Source organism: Podarcis vaucheri (assembly GCF_965113315.1).
Source record: "Podarcis vaucheri genome assembly, chromosome: 7".
NCBI classification, from domain to species: Eukaryota; Metazoa; Chordata; class Lepidosauria; order Squamata; family Lacertidae; genus Podarcis; species Podarcis vaucheri.
Window position 1 is genome coordinate 51,852,776 of NC_138765.1, and position 21,657 is coordinate 51,874,432.

Consider the following 21,657-nt stretch of genomic DNA (forward strand, 5'->3'; position numbering starts at 1 on the left):
CAACGCAAGTAATTTGCGCCCCCCCTAACCCCTAACCTGCGAGTTGCCGCTGGCGCTGCCGCCCAAACGACGCTGCTTGCCCGGAGGAGGGGGGCAGAGAGGCGAAGAAAATGCAACGGCCCAGCAGCTGCAGCAGCACCGGCGGAGGCGGGGCTGTGAGGAGGGGCTGCCTGGCGTGTCCTCCGCGGCGAGTGCTGAGAGCCGCTGCCTGTCGGGCGCCTTCAGCCCGGACGCGTGCACAGCTCGTCGGTTCCGCGAGACATGCGGCTCCGCTACAGCCTGCGCCCGAGGCTCTTCGGCGACTCCGGAGGCAGTGAGCGCGCCCCCCCAGATGTTGCGCCCGGTGCGGCCGGCACCCCTGGCACCCCCCACGCTACGCCACTGTCCCTGCCTGAACCCCTGGAGGGCTGCTGCCAGTCACTGTAGAGGCAATCCTTGGCTAGGTGACCCAATGGACTGACTCAGCATAAGACTATGTACCTGCTGTCAGCTGATGCTCTACTGTGCTCACATGCCCAGCATCGTCATGCTTAGTACCTTTCCAGAGAAACACTTAACTGTCTCCCAGCCACTTCTGGAGAACAAATGCCTCCTTCACCTGGGATAAGGAAAACAGCATTTGCTCAGCAGAGCCACTGAGCCGTGAAGCAGCATTTGAATTACTAGAGAGTCTGGGGTGTGAGGATACACACTTTTCTTTTATGTCAGCAACTTTAGCTGATTTTTAAAAACGTAACCCAGTGGACGGGGCTAAAACTGGAGGGAATCAGGTTGTGGGGCTTCTTGATTTTATTAATGGCTGCCCCTCACTCCTCTTCTTCCAGTAAATTGAGTAGTGTTGTGAAACTCCACATCTCAACACACAAAAATCAAAAGTGGAAGCTGGTCAGAAGCAACCTCTCAAACACCTCCCATTCCTAGGAGTGAGGGTGGGAAATCTTAGTGCCCCTAAACTAGAGGGGCTTTTGGCTTGATCCAGCCAGGCGATCTGCCATTTTTTTTAATTCATGTCCAAGCTGCAGAACTTTCCACAGACAAGGAGCTTGGTGTTGGCCGCTACATAATTAGTCTGGCTAGACAGCAAAAAGCTTCTATTTTCATTCTCAGCAGAACACAAACAGCCAGATTCTGCCTGCTTACCTTGGATAGCAGAAAGATAAACAAAGGAATCCTCATGCTCCAAATTTTCCAAAAAAACCTGGAAGGATAAAGTCCAAGAATCACCCAACTTGCATTCAAGTAGGATAGTTTTCACAGCCTCAGTGCTGATGCCTTCCCAACAGAAGACAGTATCTCCTACATCCCTCATGTCACACACAAACCAAAAAATCCAGAGTTTTTGCTAACTGAAAAGAGTCAGTGGCATAGCATCTGCTTTGCAGAAGGTGTCCCCAGGTTGAATCCCCAGTGGCATCTCCAAGTATTGCTGGGAGAGACTCCAGCCTAAAACTGTGAGATGGACCAAGGGTCTGCCTTGTATAAGGTGGCTTCCTATGTCAGCTTAACTGGCAGTTGACATCTAGGCAGGGAAGAAGGAATCCTGGAGGTTTTTGGAACCCATCATGGATTTGACTGTTTTGACAGAGGGAAGGGTCAGATACCCATGGTTAGAACTGGCTTCCTCAACCAGAGTGGTGTCTCAGCCAGCATGTGGATGATGCCCAGCCATACCAGCCTGTGTTAACTCAAACTAGAAGTACCCCTGGCATGATGTACCAAAGGAAGAAAAGAGAGGGTCACACCCCACCAAAAAGGAGAAGGGTCTCCCTTACTTTTCAGGGCATTGAAGATTACTATCTGTTGCAAATGCTAGTGACTTAAAAATCTAACTTCCACATTACCCTCCCCCTGCGAAAAAAGGCCTGCAGGTATCTACAAGTGGTTACAATAGCTTTTGCCAACCCAGTGCCCTCTAGATTTGGACCACAACTCCCATCAGACCCAGCCAGAACAGCTGAGCTTGCTAGGGCTGATGGGAACTGTAGTCCAAAACATCTGGCACGCAGCAGATTGGCAAAGGTCAGGTTTACTTAAACCACCAGCAATAGCCTTGCCTATGCCAGGGTTTCAAAGTGAGTTCTTCCATGCAGAAACACCCTTAGTTAGACAGGCCATCACTAAAGGGAGTATGAAAGCAATGAAGGCGCGCGCACACTGCAGCCTCGTGGGTATTCTCAGAGGGTTGACACAGTGTACTCTGAGTGTCTACCTTCAGCAGCTTCTCTTGAATCTTCAGGGCTTCTGAGTCCCTCTGCTCTATCAAGCGGGAAAGACTACGCAAGGCAGCTGCTCGTGCTGGAATGTCTGGGTCATAAACTGATAAGAGAAGTTCTTGCAGGTCCTGAGATCCACAGCCTGGCTCTGCAACAGATTCCCCAGCCAGAGGCCCTTTTGGCGGATTGGAAATGGGGTCTGTGCCTGAGCTGCTCTCCATGTGGTCCTGTGGCAGAGCCGCCTCGGGCTTGGAGGTCTCTCTAGGGGGCCTTTTGGTGAGGCCTTGTCTTACGAGAGCTCTTGGTTTGAGTGCCACTCCTGCATCACTCTTGCCCAGGGTACTTTGTGCAGCAGAGCTGACTGTCTCCGTGGAAAAAGCTCCATGGGTGCAGATGGAGATACGCAAGTCGGCAGCAAGCTCCTGGATGACAGGCTCTGGATGAATGTGGGAGAGATCCTCCAGCAGGGGCACCAGCCCCTTCAGGGAAGCAAAGTCGGCCGGTTTCAGCTGCAGAGAGATCATCAAGCATGTTAGTCCGGCCACAAAGACAGACAGAATCAGGGCTTCTCCTGAGAACTTTCCCCAGGGCTGAAGGGAGGTTGTGTCAGGGGAAGGAACTGTAGGAAGGAAGCCTTTGCTGTGGTTACCGTTATGGGCGTATATGAAGAATCTGGCAGGGGAGATAAGATCATGCCCCAAGCCTACAGGTGCAAAGAGCGGATGGGGTGGGAAAGGAGCCACTTTCTGGGACTCGTGCTAAGGGCCTTGGGGTACATCTCAGGTGGTGGATTGCAAAGTAGCTGAAGAGCGAGCCGGGATGGGCAGAATTCACAGTACATATGCTGGAAACTGTCCACTTGAAATCTGGACAACCCACTGCTGCACCCAGCATTGTTACCACACCAAGAACCATCTGCCCCTCCCCAACAACTTATTTTTAAGCAGCTTTTTAATGTGGCATTATTATAATAGTAGGTAGATTTCTGCAATTTGCCTTGCGTGTTAACCAGAGTGGAGGAAAATTATGTAAATAAGATCATCTTCATCACTCAAGGGTTTTCTGGAAACCACATCCGACTTCAGCAAGAGGTGGTGCAAGTAAAAACACAGGCTATGGGAGAGGAAAGAATAAATTTATGTCTAGGACCAGACCCACCAGGCAGTGACTTTTAAAACTTCCACTGTCATCTAGCAACAACCATTTCATCAGGCTATGACAGAGGGACCCAGGGCCTGGCTCCACTGGCTCAGCTAAGAAGACAAGCCATCTTTAGGCTCTTTCCATTGCAGCTGGTTGTAAGAACTCTGTAACTAAGAACTAGTACCTGAGTTTTGTTTTCCCTCCTCCTCCCTCCCAATCCTTTTTCCTTTTCTGTAGTGCCTTTTACATTCACTGACATTTGTATGCTGTTATGGAAGAGTGTTTTTTTCTAAAGCTTGGGATAAAAATGCTTCAAAATAAATGAACAAAATTGAGGTTCTACCCCTTGCTCAACTTGTTTTCAACTCTGGTCAGAAACCAAAGTACCGTCCATCTACCCCTAGCCAATCAAAGAACCAAATGGAGTTGAATAACGTCAGCTCAAAGCAGCCTGTTTTTTTGGTGGGGCTCCTGCCTACAGCCTCTTTGTAGGCTGACAGAAGCCAACTGGCACTTACAGCCTTTATTCCCAGCCTTTTAGCCAAAATGGTTCTCAGAGCAACCTAAAAATATAAGTTCTGAGATGGTCCTTGCCTTCTGGTTCACAATCGAAAAAGACATGGCACATGAGGAAAAATGAAGAGGAGGGAGGAGGGAAAAATAAGCTCAAGCACAAGTTAAGACCAGTAATATTTTCTAACATTTCAAATGATTGATACCTCACAAGTCCCGATGTAAATAGCTGGAGAACTAAACAGGTTGGAGAGGTTGGAGAGGTTCAGGAGGCAACTTCCATAAACTTCCATAAATCGGCACCTCTGCTACTGTTTACTCCAGCTTAGAACAAAAGATAAGCCGCCGGTAAGCAAGCACCCCCCTACTATATATCCATATATACCCATATACCCACTATGGTCCTCACCAGGAAAAATTACAAGGACCAAGGAATTCTGCCTAATTCACCACAGAGGCCGATGGAACGACGAAGGAGACAAAGTAAAATTACCAGCTACTTTCCCCAAAAAGACTCGAGCAAGAGAACTCTGAATGAGAGTATCCTAGATGTAGCTATGCCTTTGCCACTTACAGTGCTGGATTGGTCAACACAGTTAAAGGACTTGCAAACAAACAACAAGTGGACAAACCATCCAACAAATCTGGCTCAAGAACTTGCCATAGCAGAGAATGCTACAAAGGCTAACACAGCCAACACATCCGATGCCAATCCTCATTTGTCACCGCTGGAACTTGGAGGTAATCTTTCATCCCACTGGGTGAAAGCCAATGACTGTGGAACAGAAATGTGGGGTGATCATCTTCAGGAGCAGATATACCAGATCTCTAAGGATCTCCTTAACGTTAAAAAATTTCTAGCGATAACAAACGGGCTGCTCCTGACCCTAGTGGATAATTTCAAACAACATGTGAGCGCTTCAGACCAGAATACAAATCCCCTAGCCAGCCCGGATCCACCACTCCCCAGTAAACCCCGGAGGAAAAAAGCTGAGCCTAAGAGGAAGAAAAGCAAAAACATGAAAAACCTAAGGCGGCTTAAGACAACTCACCGTACCTGTAAAAAATATTGGCAGAAGCTCTTTAACCTTCTTCCATCCCTTTCTACAAGTGGAAAAAACAAATCCAAGTCGAGTGCCATCAAAGAGACACGTAAAGTAGATACTCCCATAAAAGAATCTAAATCAAGTTCTGAAGAATCAACACCGAGCTGGGACAAAGGAACTGATCCATCTGCAGTCATATCGCCCCAGAGTCCTCTCATGGCCAGCACAGAATCAGTAGACAGAGGTGAGCAGGCGACCCAAACTATCGAGGGGAACCACTCCTCTCAAGTTCGACAGATGTTGTGTCCCAAAAGAGAATGGAGTTTAGTCCTAATCCCACAAAAGCTTGTCTTTGCTAATTACCCTAAACCGCCTAGATTTTACGCAGGGTTGGACCGTACAGACCACTTTTTGTCTATTATAAGTGGCATTTTACCGGGGGTAGTAAAAGCAACTGACATAGCCGCTATAGAGTATCTACATCAAGATGATTGCTCGGTACGAGCACTGATTACTTTTTTAGATCATAATCTGGCCAGTTTCATTTTTAGAGCTAAAAACCTATTCAAAAAAGAAAGAATAGTTCTGTTAAGAATATTTGAAAATAGAGCACCTGCAACCCCTCTGATAGGGCCCAAGAGCATAGGAGTGGAAGTTCACAAAAGGGAAAAAACCAACCACCAAAACCATCGAAATAGAAAGCATAAGTTCCAGCAGGATCATCCCCACCAAACAGCACCAAATGAAAAAAAGGAAGCCTCACACCCAACTGGCGTCGAGCCTCCCACGTGGGACAGTGAGGACTCCGTTTGGGAGGAAGAACTCTCGCTGATAAAGCGATTCTGGTCACTGCATTCTCCAGCTCAAACTGAGATCCTGAAAAGATTTGATTTACTTCGAAGCAGACTAGAAAAAAAGGATGATCAAGGTGAGACAATGAAGGACCCTTATGTGCAGCCTATATCTCCCAAATGTCTGGTGGATAAGAAGACAGTGGGAGGCACCTTTAAATGTGTGGACGTGGAATTACAATCAGAGCCCCCTGTGATGTACAATAAAGTAAGACCAAAGCAAGGTGTGAAACCTCAAAGCTCCTGGCACAGCTATCTTAAATTGTCTCCGAATGAATTAGCTTCCCCCCCAACTCCAAAATCTAGCCCCAAATCACCAAGAAAAGAGGATCACTACACTCTCTCCAAGCAGCCAGCCTCGAAAAGAACCAACGGGTGTGTTTTTTTTAGACACCAAAGAATTGCTGGACATGGTGGTGACATAGATCCAGCCCCCCGAAGGGCCCGGGGCCTAAAAGTGCTGTCCTGGAATATCGCGGGCTGGCACGCCAAGAAAAATAATCAACAATTTTTGTGTTACCTTAAGCAATTTGACATCATCTTCTTTCAGGAGACATGGCAGAATGACCCTATATTTCTTAATGGGTATAACTGCCACTACCTGCCTGCCTCTCCATCTCTAAAGGGCGGCAGATCTAGTGGCGGCCTGGCTTGCTTCATTTCCACGGAGCTAGCGCACTCCCTAACAGCCCTACCCAGCTGCAACTCTTTAGCAACAGCCGCCCTACTTAGCTTCAAGAGAACTATTCTCTTGCTGGTCAATGTCTATATCCCCCCAGGCCAAAAAAAACCCGTTGTTAAGGCTACATGGGCTGAGCTAGAGGCGTTTTTAGAGCCACTCGAATCTATTTACCCGTCTGCCCTGACCATTGTGTGTGGAGATTTCAACGCTCGTATAGGAACAGATGACAACAGTCTACACACTCATTTCAACCAATTTTTGGACACTGAAGAACAGACGGATATTGGCGCGACACGTCTGTCCAAAGATAGTAGAAGTAATTTCCCAGGTCTCTGCTTAGTGCAGGCTGCTAGACGGAGGGAACTGCTGATATTAAACGGCAATATAGAGGGGGACCGCCCCGGGGAATATACCCATTTCTCCAAGGCTGGGGGAAGTGTTATAGACTATATCTTAATCTCAAGATTTGCTCACAGCTTTATAAGGAAGTTTCAAGTGGGCCATAATACTCTGAGTGATCACCTACCTCTAATTTTAGAGCTTGCAGGCGGGCCTTTTGACTATTCTATTGCCGAGCCACAATATATACCTTCTGTAAATTTGGATATACCAGCCCCCAAAAGACTCAAATGGTCCCCAATATTGAATGAAAACCTAACCCTCCTTCTTCAGTCAGTGGAGTTAAAGCTTATTCGCTCCGCTATTGTATCAGGAAATTCAGCAGCTGCGATTATGGAACGCTTTAAATTACTCTTGGAAAGATTGAAACCCCATTTAACAACAGTGATACATAGCTCCGCTACAAAGAGGGCAAAGGACGGAGCTAGCTGGTTTGACCTGGAGTGCAGGCAATCAAGGAGACAAATGAGAACAGCCTACCGGAGATACAGGAAATCAGGGACTGCTCTCCTACTTAATGCTTATATTTATCTGAGACGGTCGTATAAACAATTATTAAGGAGAAAGAAACTGGAAGCTGAAAGAGCCGCATGGCACAGGTTGGTTAAGGCATCGCACGAGAAAGATACTACTTGCTTTTGGCGAACCATATCTGGTCTACTGGACCAGGAGCGCACTAATTCCATCTGTACAGTGGAACCAATGGAGTGGTTGCGCCATTTTCAATCTTTGTTCTATGACCAGGAAGCCCAACATTGCAAACTATGCATTCAACTGGAGGACCTACCTCATTGGCCAGCAGTAACTCCGAAGGAAGTTGAGAACTTAATCGTACAATTAAAGAACAACAAGGCCCCAGGGAATGATTACATCCCTGCCGAACTTCTGAAGTCCAACATTGGCTGGTGGGCCCCCCTGCTGGCGTCTTTATTTTCTTGGATCGACTCAACGGGTTTACTCCCAGATGGTTGGACTGAGGCAATAATTATCCCAATCTACAAAAAAGGTCCCATGACAGATCCGGCGAGTTATAGACCAATCAGCCTTCTGCCTATACTCAGCAAACTATATGCCAAACATCTTTATACCAAGCTAACTAGCTGGCTGGAAACTGAAGCTATTCTAGCGGAAGAGCAAGCGGGTTTCAGGCAAGGCAGATCCACCATAGACCATTGCTTCACCCTAGCCTATTTAATTGACAAATATGCCAAAAAATCCCGTGGGGTGTTATATGCAGCCTTTATTGATCTAAAGGCTGCTTTCGATTCAATTCCACGTGTAAGACTCTGGGACAAATTGAGCACCTCTAGCATAGACAAAAGACTATTATTTCTGATCAGCTGTTTATACAAAGACACAGTGCTGCATGTAAGAACTTCGTTAAATGGCCATCTTATAGGACCAGTTCCTGTCAGTAAGGGGGTCAAGCAAGGCTGTATCCTGGCTCCAGTTCTATTCAACATCTACATCAATGATATGGTTAACTGTTTGTCATCTCCGGACTTCCACGCCCCCAAACTGGCTGACAAAGCAATATCAGTGCTTTTGTACGCTGACGATGCGATACTCCTATCCCGAACAAGAATAGGTTTAAATAGGCTCATAGATGAATTCTCAGCATACTGTAGAAGAGAGCAACTTGCAATAAACTATCAGAAAACCAAAATCATGGTTTTTGCAAGGAAACACAGACAGTACAGCTGGAGGATGGATAACCAGACAATTGAACAAGTCAAAGCCTTCAAATATCTGGGTATCGTTTTCCAGTCGACCGGGTCCTGGGATGTCCACCAAAAATGTGCCAAAGAAAAAGCTGCTCAAAGCATCAAGATGCTGTCCCGCTTCTTCTATACGAAGGGGGGCAGATACATCCCAGCAGCCCTTGAAGTTTATCAAGCAAAACCTCTGGCGCAGTTATTGTACGGGGCGCAAATCTGGACGGGGACCCATTGCTCCAGTCTTGAAACTGTCCAGTCCAAATTTCTAAGGCAAATACTCGGTGTCCCCCCCTGTGTTCCAAACGCAGCATTGCGACTCGAGGCCTGCCTTCCATCTGTGGAAACTCGGACCTGGCAGAGAACATTTAATTATTGGCTTCGTCTTAATCTGAATCCTCCTGGTCTACTGCCGTTAGTAATGCAAGACCCTCACGAAAGCAAGTGGTTTAAAACTGTGCATAAAAAACTCCTTACATGCGGTCTGCACTCACAGTCCCTACTATCAATGGGCCTCATCAAAGCAAAGAGTCTAATAGGCCAGCGCCTGAAAGACATCGAACGACAAAACAACCTGACTATCTTAAAGAAACTGTGCCCATGGTATACCTACTTTCCCCCTTCTCATTTTGACTCTCCAGCCTCATATTTGTCTAAACTAACCATCCCAAAATACAGACGTGCCTTTACATTGGCTAGATGGGATGTTCTTCCCTCTGCTGTACTCGAAGGTCGTTACCAAAAGACCCCATTTGAAAAACGACTCTGCCCATGTGGAGATGGTAACACGGAAACAGTGTCCCACGTCCTTTTTTCTTGCCCTCTTTACAAAGACCTAAGGAATGAGATTATTACTCCACTCATTCTCTCCAACCCCGGCCGTTCAACAGACATTACACTGCATTTTCTATTATCTGATACGAACAGTCAGATAACAGAGAAGGTCGCGAGGTACATCGAGAGAGCTGTGAAATTGAGGGCCACCATCTGAGTGACAGACCTGTTCACCCGACGGACCTCCTTTTGTCTGTTCTTTTCTTCCTTTTATCCCTATTCTCATTTTTAACTTTTGTACAGCTGTGGCCTGTTGGCTTTGCTAATAAAGTTTTGATTTGATTTCCAAGCACAAGTTATTACAATCCTTGAAGTGACAGCTGATGGCACTGGCAGTTCTTAGGTACCTTACCCTGATAAAGAGCAAATCCTTCCCTGAAACACTCTCTCTCCTCTGTGATCACACGCAGGAATAAAGTTTGTGACAATGCCCAGGCCAAGAGGACAGGGCAGCTCCTGGAACATGGTTCTCCCTTCCCTCAAGACAGCTGACTTGTTGGCAGTTCAGATGCTCGCAGGAGAATTTGATAGCGTTGCTCAGTGACAGCTCTAGCCATCTCACCCTAACCAGAAGTGCTCTTCTCCTCCCACCCTGCCAAGGTCACATCCAGGAGCAGAACTTCCTGCATTCTGCCCCTTCCTCATGGAAAGAGAGTGCTTGCCCCAAAGGTACAAAGCACCTGACACGGGAGAAGTACTGCATCAGGCTCACTGTTCTCAGGTGGAGCCAGTTGTTTCTCAAACTGCCTTGAAAGGCTGGGTACTGGGTGGGAATCTGCTATGTGAGCTGTAATCTATTCCCACATTAGGCTCTAGCCAGCACTGTTGCCTCTCTCAATGAAGAAAGCTGCAGGATGGCCACATCATGTGCCCTAAGCGTGTCTGACTCCTCGCTGTGGCTACACATACGATGGTCTCTCTCTGTCACAGGGATGAGAGCAGGGGCACAAGAGCAAACCAGCCCTGATCCCCCCTGACCGTGTCCCACGGTCTCACCTGCACTGCCCCTCCTAGTATGGCAGCCACCAGTCCCATAGCCATACTCAGTGTCTGGGCTTCCACAGTACTACCCCCCGAGCTGCAAGTGAGACTTGCACAGGCCCGCTGCAGAGTTGTTGCCACGAATTCCACAACCTAGAGAGAGAGAAGCAAAGGGAGATTATCATGTCATTTGGCTGAAAGATTGCCAAGACCTCAAAGACACACTGTACATCTATCTCAACAAACTCTCCAGAGTGTAACCAGAAGCTTGTTTATACAATCAAAATTAAGGACTCTTATCCTGAAGTTATTACTCAGAGGATTCTGGGGCATTTCAGCTACACTCCATCACTGACAACCTCAGGCCACTTCACAGGCCACTGGGTTTCTGCAAGGAACTGCAACGTCAACAGCTCCGATCCTTGCCAAGGACCAGAAATTCTCCTTCTGCTGAAATCAGCCTGGATTTGCCCCTTGACTATGGAAACAGTACCAGCAGTTTGGGTCTATCTTAATAAAGGTACAGTGGTGCCCCACAAGACGAATGCCTCGCAAGATGGAAAACTCGCTAGACGAAAGAGTTTTCCGTTTTGGAGGTGCTTCGCAAAACGAATTTCCTATGGGCTTGCTTTGCAAGACGACAATGTCTTGCGAGTTCCTGCTGGTTTCCCCCCCCCTTTTTCTAAGCCGCTAAGCCGCTTAACAGCTGATCCAATCAGCAGATAAGCCGCTAAAAGCCGCTAATAGCGCTAATCCGTCAATGGGCTTACTTCGCAAGACGAAAGAACCGCTAGACGAAGAGAATCACAGAACGGATTCTTTTTGTCTTGCGAGGCACCACTGTATTGCCCATCTGTGGGTTTTGAAACCATGTGTAGTAACGACTTGGAACCCCATAGAGTGGGTTTAAAGTGCAGCAATGTAGGACTCTCTAGACATGCAAGCAGCCATGTAGCAGAATGCAACTCACAAGGGCTTATTGTCAGGGATGGGGAACTTGTGACCCTCCAAATGTTGTTGGACTACAACCCCCCTCCCCCATCATCTGTGACCATTGGCCATGCTGGTTGGTGCTGCTGGATCAATAATCTAGGAAGCTGCTTTATGCCAAGTCAGACCAATGGTCCATTTAGCCCAGGACTGTCTACACTGACTGCCAGGGGTTCTCCAGGATACCAAACTGGGTACATTCTCATCCCTATCTGGAAACATTGGGGATCAAAACCAGGTTCTTCTTCCATTGAACTATGTCCCTTCCCAGCAGCTACCCAGATGCTTCTGAGAAGCCTTCAAGCAGGGTGCGAGGGCCATGGTTGTCCATCATTGTATGCACCTCTGAACATGAACCTAGGCAGCTCTATGGCAGGGAAGTCAAGATCCCCTTGAATTTCTCTACCCTAAATAAAACAAAACCCTCAGGGAGCCAAGAGATCTCCCCTTTCTTTCCTAGGGCGGCAGCATGGCAAATTACTGTTAGTATTGGTTCCCTTTGGGCATTGCACCCATCTCTTTTTCTGATCTCAGAACAGGCAATTTTAAACCCGGGGCCAAGCAAATTCTCCCTGCCAGGTGTGTCTGGTACCAGGTGTATCTGGAGGGCAAAGAGGGAGGTGGCGGTGGGGAGTTTAGTAACTAAATCCATTAACCAGCCGCTTCCTGGGGGGAAAAAACTCCTTTGGGTTTCCTTGATATGCTTGTCTTTTCAACAAACTGCCTAATTATCCAAGTAAAAAAACAAAGGGAGGGAGGAAGATTAGGTTTTGTGCACTCAAGAAGTCTGTTTTTGTGGGAAACTATTGGATACTTTTGTTCTTTCTAGGTCTCAGAAGAAAACTTTGCACCCAAAGCAGATTCTCTCACTTGACAGTTTTGTTCTCCCCCACCCCACCTGCCACTGCCAAATCTGACAGCCAGGCATTTTGAGCAACCTCCTCAGCTTTCTGAGGCTTGAAATTAACACAGCCCTTCCCCCACCCCTTTCTGCTGGCCACCTAGCCTAGTGAAACTGGTGTGGCACCTAAGGAAGGAGGAGGGGAGTCTGCTTCCGCTGTGACCACCCAGGCTGCTCCCAAGAATCACTCAGTCTGGGGCCTCTAAAAAACCTTTGCTGGCCCTAAAGTCAAAACCAATGGGTGATGTGGCAAACTCCCCTCCCAATCACAGACTTCTTGTCCTATTGCAGCTCGGGAGACCATGGCCTCAACGAACCTGTGAGATATCTGTGAACAGCGCATCCGAGATCCTCTCGCACATCATGCCAACCAGCTGCAGCACCTGCAGCTGCTTCTCTTGCTGCTCAAGGCCAGGGCTGCAGCACTGTTCCAGGTCCAGAGGGCTGTTGCAGGAGGAGAGCGGGGCAGACTCCATTTTGGAAGCCCCCTGCTCAGCCATGCGTGTCAGCTCCTGTCAGAGGGAGGGGGCAGAATGGAAGAAGAAAAAAATCCCAAGCGTTTAATCAGAGGAATGCACATAGGAAAAGGCACATATATATTGCTTTGGCATGTCAGTGCACTTTGACCAGCACATTGCTTATTATTAAGTAAATATTGTTGAATAGTAAACACAGAGAACAAGTAGAGGAGGGCTGGATGGACACCCACCCACAAACAGGAAGCCCCCTCCCCCAGGGATTATTTGCAGCTGTGAAACCCACAATTACACTTCAAAGATTCTCCTGTTGTCAAAACAGCCCCAGAAGGAACAGCAGTTAACCCTTTCCCACATTGACACTGCTGGCATCTTTTGCAGACATCGTCCTCTGTGCAGGAGGCAGACACAAAAAACCCTGCCATTAGCATCCATCTGTAACACTGCAATATTTGTACCAGCAAAACTTCACTGTCAGGAGTATGCACATACTTTAATTAGCTGCTTTCACTCAAAAGGGGCTCCAGCATCTTTCTTCCCAACTATATGCCCCACACAAAACACTAAAGCCATTCCTTGCTTTTTTGCATTTCAAAAGAACTGCACAATAAAGGAAGTTCACAACTTTCAACAAACAGGCCAAACTTCACATGCTTTGCATCTCCATCACTGACTCATCACTCACCAAAGACTGCCTCTCACAGAGCTGATGCCTGATTGTCTAGTTGCATCATTTTGCCACTTGCATCCCTGAAAGTATCTTTGAAGGGTTGATGTTGCAGAGGGAGAACAATCCCTCTGCATTAGTTGAATAGAGACTTGAGGAGGAGTTGAGGAACCCACTTTGTTAAAAGGGTTGTTTTCTTTTTTGCAAACTTCTTAGTTTCTTCTCCAATGTTGCCTGCCTAAGGGTGGGGGGTGTCCCTTAAAACCACAGATGGGCTGATGGTAGCTCAGTGGTGGAGCATCTCCTTTGCATGCAGAAGGTTCCAGGCTCAGTCCCTGACATCTCCAGGTAGGACTGGGAGAAACTTCCTGCTTGAAACCCTGGAGAACTGCTGTCCATTAGTGTAGCCCACATGTTTTCAACCTTTTTGGGTCCACGGCTCCCTTGACCAACTACATTCTTTCTGTCGCACCCCTGTGGGCTCAGGAGCCCAGTTATGTCACCTCTTGCCTGCAGAACCGGCAGCCCATCACCACTTTTCAAACACCCTCCTTTGTGGAGTGTTCCCTCAACCTCCTCTTTTCTCCCTTCTCCTTGGGAGTCCTCTGGGCTGCCACCCTTGGTCTCTGAGCAGTCCTCCGTGCCCCAAAGAGCGGTGCTTCCTCACATTACCCCACAGGGGCCTGGGAAGCACCCCCTGGCCAGCCCCAGAGGCATTATTCGCCTGGGGAGCCTATAGGCAGGGTTGCTGCAACAAACAGCTGTGCAAGCCTTTGGGAGCCAGAGATGTGAGAGGACATCAGAGGAGAGAGGGAAGGAAAGAGGTACAGAGGCCACTGTTGCCTGCAGCACCCTTGACCATCATTTAAGGCATCCCAGGGTGTAGCCACTACTGAGATAGATGAACCAGTAGTCTGAGTATAAGGAAGCTTCCCATGTCCCTATTTTCAAGCAGAGAAGGATCTTTCCCATCACCTGTGGTTACCTGATATATTTTTTAACCTGGAAGAAAGACTCCTGCACCTCCTGCAAATACATTATTAAACAGCCAGAAGCAACTGCCAAGATGAAGCAGCCCTGATGCCAGAAGGCCCCCTACCTTTAGGCAACAGAGGAAGAAGTCTCCGGCTAAGCCACTGCTCTGGCAGCGAGAGAGCAGCTCCACAAGCTGCTCCAGCTGCCATTGCTCAGAGGACACCTTCTGGTAGAGAGCCTCGTCTTCATCGCTGTGAAACAAGAGGCAAAAGTTTCACAAAGGGGAGTCACAACTCTCCTGGCAGCAACTCTGAGCATCTTACATTCCTCTTCCATCCTTCTGCAAGTGACCTCAGCCCAACTCCTTAACAGAGGGAGGATCTTTTGAGCCACCAAGAGCAGGCAGCTGTGTTGATAATCAACAATCTTACGAAGCACTTGAACAGCTCTACAGCAGCCTTCCCCAACCTGGTGTCCTCCTGATGTTTTGGACTACAACTTCCATCAGCCCCAGCCAGGACGGCCATGGCAGGAGTTGCAGTCCAACAACATGTGGAGGGCACCATATCCTGGGGTAATGTTTCACACTGCAAAGCAGTCTGCCTAGAAAATTGATTTGAGAGGGTAGCCACCCAAAAGCATGCCTGCTCTCCCTCACTGTGTGCAGGAAGATCACAGGCCTGTTGACAGCAATGCTCTGCAGCAATGCTCTAACAGCATGCAATGTGAGCTACTTACTGGGAGAGGTTTTCCACTCCCCCCACTCCCCGCTACCTTGGTTAACAGGATTAGGTTTTGTGCTTTGACTAGCACAAGAGGCCCAAGTTTCCTCGGATAAGTTTGTGGGGCTAAATATACGAACATTGGGTTTTGCTGCCAGGTGTATTTTGTTTTTGATGGTATTGGCCACCCTGGGAGTTTTTAAAATGGAAGGATACCACTCATGTTTTGAAAAATAAAGCAGGGCAGAATGGCTAAGAAAAACTTCACCAGCCTTGGCCTTCCAGATGTATTAGACTATAGCTCCCATCAGCCTCAGCTCAGCCAATATGGCCATATGATGTTGGGGCTGATGAGAGTTACAGTCCAAAACATCTGGAGGGCACCAGGTTAGGGAAGGCTAGGCTAAGAGATAAGGAAATTCCTCATCTGAATCTTGCCTCTGCCATACACCACTCTCTTTCTCTCTCTGTCTCAGTCCCACATCTGCAACAGGGGATAATCACACTAGCCTGCTTTACCCGGCTGCTGTTAGGATCACAATGAGGTGATTTAGGTGAAGTATTTTACACACATGAATGGCAAACTCGTGGAAAGCAAGAGTGGAGGCTCAACTCTGCAAGTCAACTCACACTGCAAGCCCAACATTCAAGAGAAGGCAGAGGCAACTCTTTGGCAACACACTAAATCAGCAGAGGCTTGCGGCACTTTAAAAGGCTAGCAAATAAGGCACAAGTGTTCATGGACTGGAGATGTATGAATAGCTATCTTCAGTTGGCAGGTAGGAGTGTCAAGAGTGGGGAGGACAAATGTGAACTGGACACCAAATGGCTAAGAAATATAAAAAGTCCAGTCTGTGACAATTATGTGCAAAGTGAAGTTACCATTCATTACACCAGTAATTGGTGAAAACACCACCACCATAACATTATGAAGTTAATTAGCACCTTCAGCGAGACAGGAAACCACCAGGTAACACAGGAATGGTTGCAAAAAGACAAAACAAAAATAATCCAAGGTTATAAAACACAGCGCCCATACATGGGCTTGTGAGTGGGGAAATCTGACATTGAAATTGGTTGAACAAGAAGGGGAAAGGGGGGAGCTTGCACTGCACACTTGGGAGGCACCTTCGCCCTCTGATTCTCAAGGGTTTGATTCAGGTGCTGTGGGAGCCAGAGTGGGCCCCTTCAGCTCAGTCACATATGCTGGGGTGAGGTAAGGGAGCAACTTTGACATTCTGTTCTCAGCACAGAGCAGCAATAGAGATCTGGCAGTAAATGTCTCCCCCCACCTACCTGAGTAGAACTGCTGCACTGAGAGTAGCAGCATGGCATAGGCTAACAAACTAGACTCCAAAAACAGAGTTCCTCTTCTCTCCTGTTAGGGTTGCCCTATGTCCTCTTTTTCCAGGGCACACCCTCTTTTCCATGGGTAGTGTCATCATAGTGATCCATAGTTAAAAGTAGAAGTCGGCAAATGTGTCCTCTTTTTTGCTCTTCAAAATATGGCAACCGTACCTGTAGCCTGCCATTAGCATACTGGGAGTGTTTACCATCTGTGCATGCAACAGTCATTGGGGGTTCTTGAGTTTGAATTTGAGCTTCCGCTACTGTTCATTTGCTTACTCCTCAGAGCCAGCCCTCCCCGCAGCCCCTGTAGCTGACCACTTTGTGGTTTTCAGTTTCAGTTACATGAACCTCTGGCAAGGAGAACTTTGGAAGTCCAAGATAAGGCCCACAAGAGCTCCAGATTCCCTTCTCTTTCCACTTTGATGAGTCTTCCATTTCCTTCCAGCACATCACTCCCCAGTGCTTGGGGCTTCACACTGTTTCATCCCTTCATCATTATATCAGCACTCATTCACACAGAAATAGATCATCAGAAGAGCTTAGCTACTGAATCAGGCCAAAGGGGGCCATCTGGTCCAGTACCTGGTTCTTACAGGGCCAACCAAATGCCTCAGTGGGAAGCCCAAAAGCAGGACCTGAGCACAACAGCACTTGTGCCACTTGTGATTCCCAGCAACTGGTAATTCAGAAGCAGACTGTCTTTAAAAGCAGAGGGAGAACATAGCCACTGTTAGCCCTATCCCTTTGCGACCCTTCTGCAAATTGGCATGCGCATACTGTACACACAACTGCTCTTAAGGACACGTAAGTGAAGCAACACCTCCATACGTCCTGTTACTTGCTCAAAGAGCCAGACAGAAGCACTCACTCCACTTCACAGTCTGCAACCACTTATACATGAATGCAGGTGACACACGTCTGCCCAGCCTCAAGAAAAGCTGTGGCCCTCTTCCCCCAGCATGCCACCTGTGCTAATGAGCCGGAGGCTTCACAGACACCTTACCTGAAAGATTCACATTTCCAGAAAGGTATTTTGCGGTGGTGGAGCTTGCTGTGTCCACTTCCAGAGAAGACACAGGACAGGCAACCCTGGAAATCAGACAGCCACAAGGCTCCATCTCCTCTGCTTTGAGAAGTCCACCCCAGAAGAAGCTCAGCCACAACATCAGCCTGCAGCCACACAGGACTGGAAAGCCACATGCAGTTTCTCACCTGATAGTCTCTTTGATGGTGACTACAGCGCCCCCTTCACTGCCTGCCTGAAACTGGCAGAGCGGATGGAGCAGGTGGGTGGCTCCTCCAAGCCTTGCAAGTCCTTCCAGGATGGATAGTGCGGTTTGCCTCTTGCATTTCTCCAAGAACCATAACAGGATCTCTTGGCATGGAGTGCTACAAGGAGGGAAATGTTGCAATGAGTGACTGCCAAGCAGTCCAAGGGAGAACAAGCATGTGCCAATCTGAACCTGGCAGGGTTGAAGAGAAAGGGCAGGTGAACCTGGAAGTGTCCTAGAGGCTCCGAATCAGGCAGTGGACTTCTCCATTGCTAGAATGGGGTAGACCAGAGGAGTCTTCCCTCACTGCTCTAAACTGCTGCATCTAGTCCATACCTTTTCTTAACACGAGGCCCATTTATCCCAGGAGAAGGGATCCTCAGGCCTGGGGGTTGAATGCAGCTCTCCAGGCCTATGTATCTGACCCTCAATACTCTCCCTAGGCCACCTCTCACTGGTCATTTCACATAGGCCAGGCATGTTTTTGCCTTGCTGGAATGTGTCTTTAAATTCTGATAATGCCTCCTGCATGCCAAGACAGAGGCTAGAGAAGATTGTGCAAGTATGTGCAGAAACAATCCTACTGTACAAAAGTAAAACTTACATTCATTGCTCCACACACTTTTGCCTTTGGTCATGCCCACCACTGGCCTGTGGAAGATTCCCCAAAGGGAACACAACCCTTGGGCAGGAGGAGGTTCTCCACCACTGCTGTACCCCTTGCAAGAGCTCCCTAAGAATTTGCCCTTGCACTATTAAGAAGTGCTGGGCTCATCATGCATGTTCCGAGCTGCATCTGCCAACATTTAAATCCCATTTCCTAGGCAAGTCCTGAAGATGCCTCTCTCTCATGAGAAGCAGCATCCAACTCCCTCAGATATGATCTGCCTAACTGCATCCCCAGCTTGTGCCAGCATCAACTCCTTAGAGCAGGAAGTCTGGTCTCCAGGTACTGCTGTGCAGCACAAAACACTGCTTCATTGTCTGTGAATAGAAAGCAAGCCACACATACACACACAAAGCAGCAGCAGCAGTACTGTATCATCATCATCATCAACAACAACTTTATTGCACTAGCCAAAGGCCATGGCATCATTCACAAAGGAAACAAAAAGAAAAGCAACAATAACCATAAAAACCATAAAAACATCAGGCACTGCAGATACAATAAACCACGATCACGTCTCCTAAGAATTATATTGTTGCATACAATAGACTATCAAGGGGTTCTCAGGTAGAATGTGCCAGCTTACCGTAAATGTCCTAATCAATTTTGCAATTGACCACTATTTTATCTAGTTCTTTTCTCCTGATCTTCTTAGCTGCCAACGCATATAGTGCTACTTTATAAGTGACGAAGTCACAGCAGCAGCAGTAAGTGAGAGTCATCTGCCTGTCTTTCATGTCCTTGAAACTGCCCCCATAAGAGGGATGTTTCTCTCAAGATGCAGTGGGAGGAATTTTTTTGAAATCGGATGGTCTTTGACTGCAGAGCCCTTTCTCTGGGCCACACCCCTTACCGTAAGAAAGACACGTTCTGCTTCGTAAAACACCAGAGGGAGAAGATGGTTCCTAGCACAGGCTGCAAGGAGTCCAATAGGAAAGCTGTGGGTTCATTGCCAACCACGTACACCTGAGACGAGAGAGGAAGCACCATGGGATGAGTGGATGGAGAGAGACAGGAAGCACATGCCTGCCTTGCCTGTGGACTATGACTCACAGAAACACAGAACAGGGCTGGGCACAAGAATTGCCATCACCTTGAGAGGCACTGCTCTCTGCAATAACCCTTGAGAAATGAACATAAAGGTTATAGATACAGAAATGGGCTTGGAAGTGCATGGGCAATGAGAACTAGCAGAGGTGTGATAAACCTGGACAAGTGACGACCTATGCAGATTTCCATAACTGAAAGCTCATTTCTTTGCTCAGAATTCTGATGTGTTTATCTAGAGCCGTACCTTGGAAGTCAAATGGAAACCATTCCGGAAGTCCGTTCAACTTCCAAAACGTTCAAAAACCAAATCGCAGCTTCTGATTGGCTGCAGGAAGCCCCGTTGGACATTCAGGTTCCCAAAAAATGTTCGTAAACTGGAACAATCCCTTCCGGGTTTGCGGCATTCAGGAGCCAAAACATTTGAGTTCCAGGGCGTTTGGGATCCAAGGTACGATTGCATTTGCCACAGTCTTGGGTAAAGGTGTCAGACTGCTCTGACTCTTTTTAGAACTACCATGGCCTGAAGGAAAGGCTGGGAACATCTGTGGCTGCCATCACCCTGACCACTAGCCATGCTGGCTGCTGGGAACTGGGAGTCCTACAACATCTAGAGGGCTACTGGTTAGTCACATTGTCTTAGACTTTCATGGTATCCCTGGTCCTAGCACGGACACACAAAAGCACCTCTGTGAGAAAGAGATTTCCTTTATAAAATATGGCCTATTATTTCCACCTGAGCTAATCCCCCATGGAGCCACTCATCCTCAACGAGCATTATTTGTACTTGCTGCTTTCCTGCTAAAGGCCTGAGATGAGTTTCCCACTCTGGCATCAGATGACACTTGGGAGGCAAAGCCCCAGAAACACCTTCAAGCTCCAATCTGCCATCTTAATCTCCCCTCTGTCAGAGCTCTAGCACTCTGCCATTAGCAATGGACCCACCCTGTGCTCCCAGGCATTTGCAGAAGGAACAGCGGCCACCGCGCGGCCTCTGGGACCCGTTCCTGCCTGCCGGCTCATTATAACAGATCATTACTGCCCAAGACGCTGTCGAGCAATCACAGTATTTAAGAGCTCAGACTGCCAAGGTGTCTGCCAAAGATTTCAGCACTGCTGGCTTGTGGCTTGGCTGCCTGACGCATGGGATTGTGCTGCCCAAAATGTTGGAATCTGACCAAGGAAAAGCAAGCTGACCTCCAGAGAAAGAGAAAGATTGCTTTACCTGTTGTGTCCACAACCGGCTAACCTGGATACAGCTGAAAGGCCATGCTGTTCCTCTCAAAAAGGACAAACTTCATCCAAAGCGGATCTAGGGGAACGCAACTGGTTCAGTCGCACTGGGCACTGAGCTTTTGGGGAACCTCAGCAATAATGTCCAATTGAAGGCAAGAGGCCACCAAGGTCTACCACTGACTGCATCTATCCGTTTCATCAAGACTGAGGGATTTCTAAGCCCCTCTCCAAGAGTTGGAAATCAGGAGCTTGGTGGGGAGACCCTCGCCCTGCAGCATCAGCTTTAAAAGACAGGCAGACAGGCACTGGACCCACTGGACACTGAGAAGGCAAAGGGGCTCCAGTTGCCTTCCCCCAGTGATCGCTGCTGATTTCCCCTGCCCAGGCTGGAATGTGCAGAGCCACGAGGCAGTACAGCCACTATTCGTTTCAGTGATTTCTGCTTGCTTGGCAAGCCACTCGGTCAGATCCCTATCCATCTACTTTAGACTGCTGATTGTCCCATGCAGAAATTGCAGATTCTGATGCAGGCTTGCCAGTTATTATATTGCTTGGCAATGAATTGGAAAAACGAGCAAAATATTATGCTTCCAAAGTGCTGGGCTAGCACCACCATATGAGAAGGGGAATTACTCCTAGCCGAGCAGAGCATGAAGGGCAAAGCTGAATGCACACGCACGCACATACACTGTGATCCTAAGCATGGAAACTGTGATGCAGAAGCATAACTGAAGTTAATTGCCAACAGTTCTAAAGTAAATGCACTTATAAACTGACCAGGTAAAAAGCATAGGTGAAACAAGAGGCCTGCATCTGGCAGACCAGTCTGTACAGGGCACAGCATGGAGCAAGTCCTAGGAGATGGGAGATGAGATATGGGGAAGAAGGGAAGCAAGATTGCTATGGGGCAGCAGGTCACCATCACTGTTCAGGACTTGGAGGTGTGGGTGCTCTCAACAGCTAGGAAGCTAACATAAC

At 48.0% G+C, this 21,657-nt stretch overlaps 1 protein-coding gene across 4 annotated transcripts in view; it reads right to left on the reverse strand.

Moving 5' to 3' along the window:
- The window catches only part of TANGO6 (transport and golgi organization 6 homolog), a 59,475-nt gene that overhangs the window by 28,676 nt on the left and 9,142 nt on the right, over window positions 1-21,657 (reverse strand). For 2 of the 4 annotated variants that reach the window (XM_082229286.1, XM_082229285.1), the window contains exons 8-14: window positions 19,250-19,362; window positions 17,671-17,847; window positions 14,511-14,637; window positions 12,586-12,780; window positions 10,393-10,530; window positions 2,210-2,722; window positions 1,141-1,198 (exon numbers count right to left, since the gene is read on the reverse strand). In XM_082229286.1, the coding sequence (XP_082085412.1) occupies window positions 1,141-1,198; window positions 2,210-2,722; window positions 10,393-10,530; window positions 12,586-12,780; window positions 14,511-14,637; window positions 17,671-17,847; window positions 19,250-19,362 (1,321 nt within the window). Of the gene's footprint in view, window positions 1-1,140; window positions 1,199-2,207; window positions 2,723-10,392; window positions 10,531-12,585; window positions 12,781-14,510; window positions 14,638-17,670; window positions 17,848-19,249; window positions 19,363-21,657 lie in introns of all 4 variants that reach the window. The other 2 variants (XM_082229288.1, XM_082229287.1) reach the window with 2 other exon arrangements.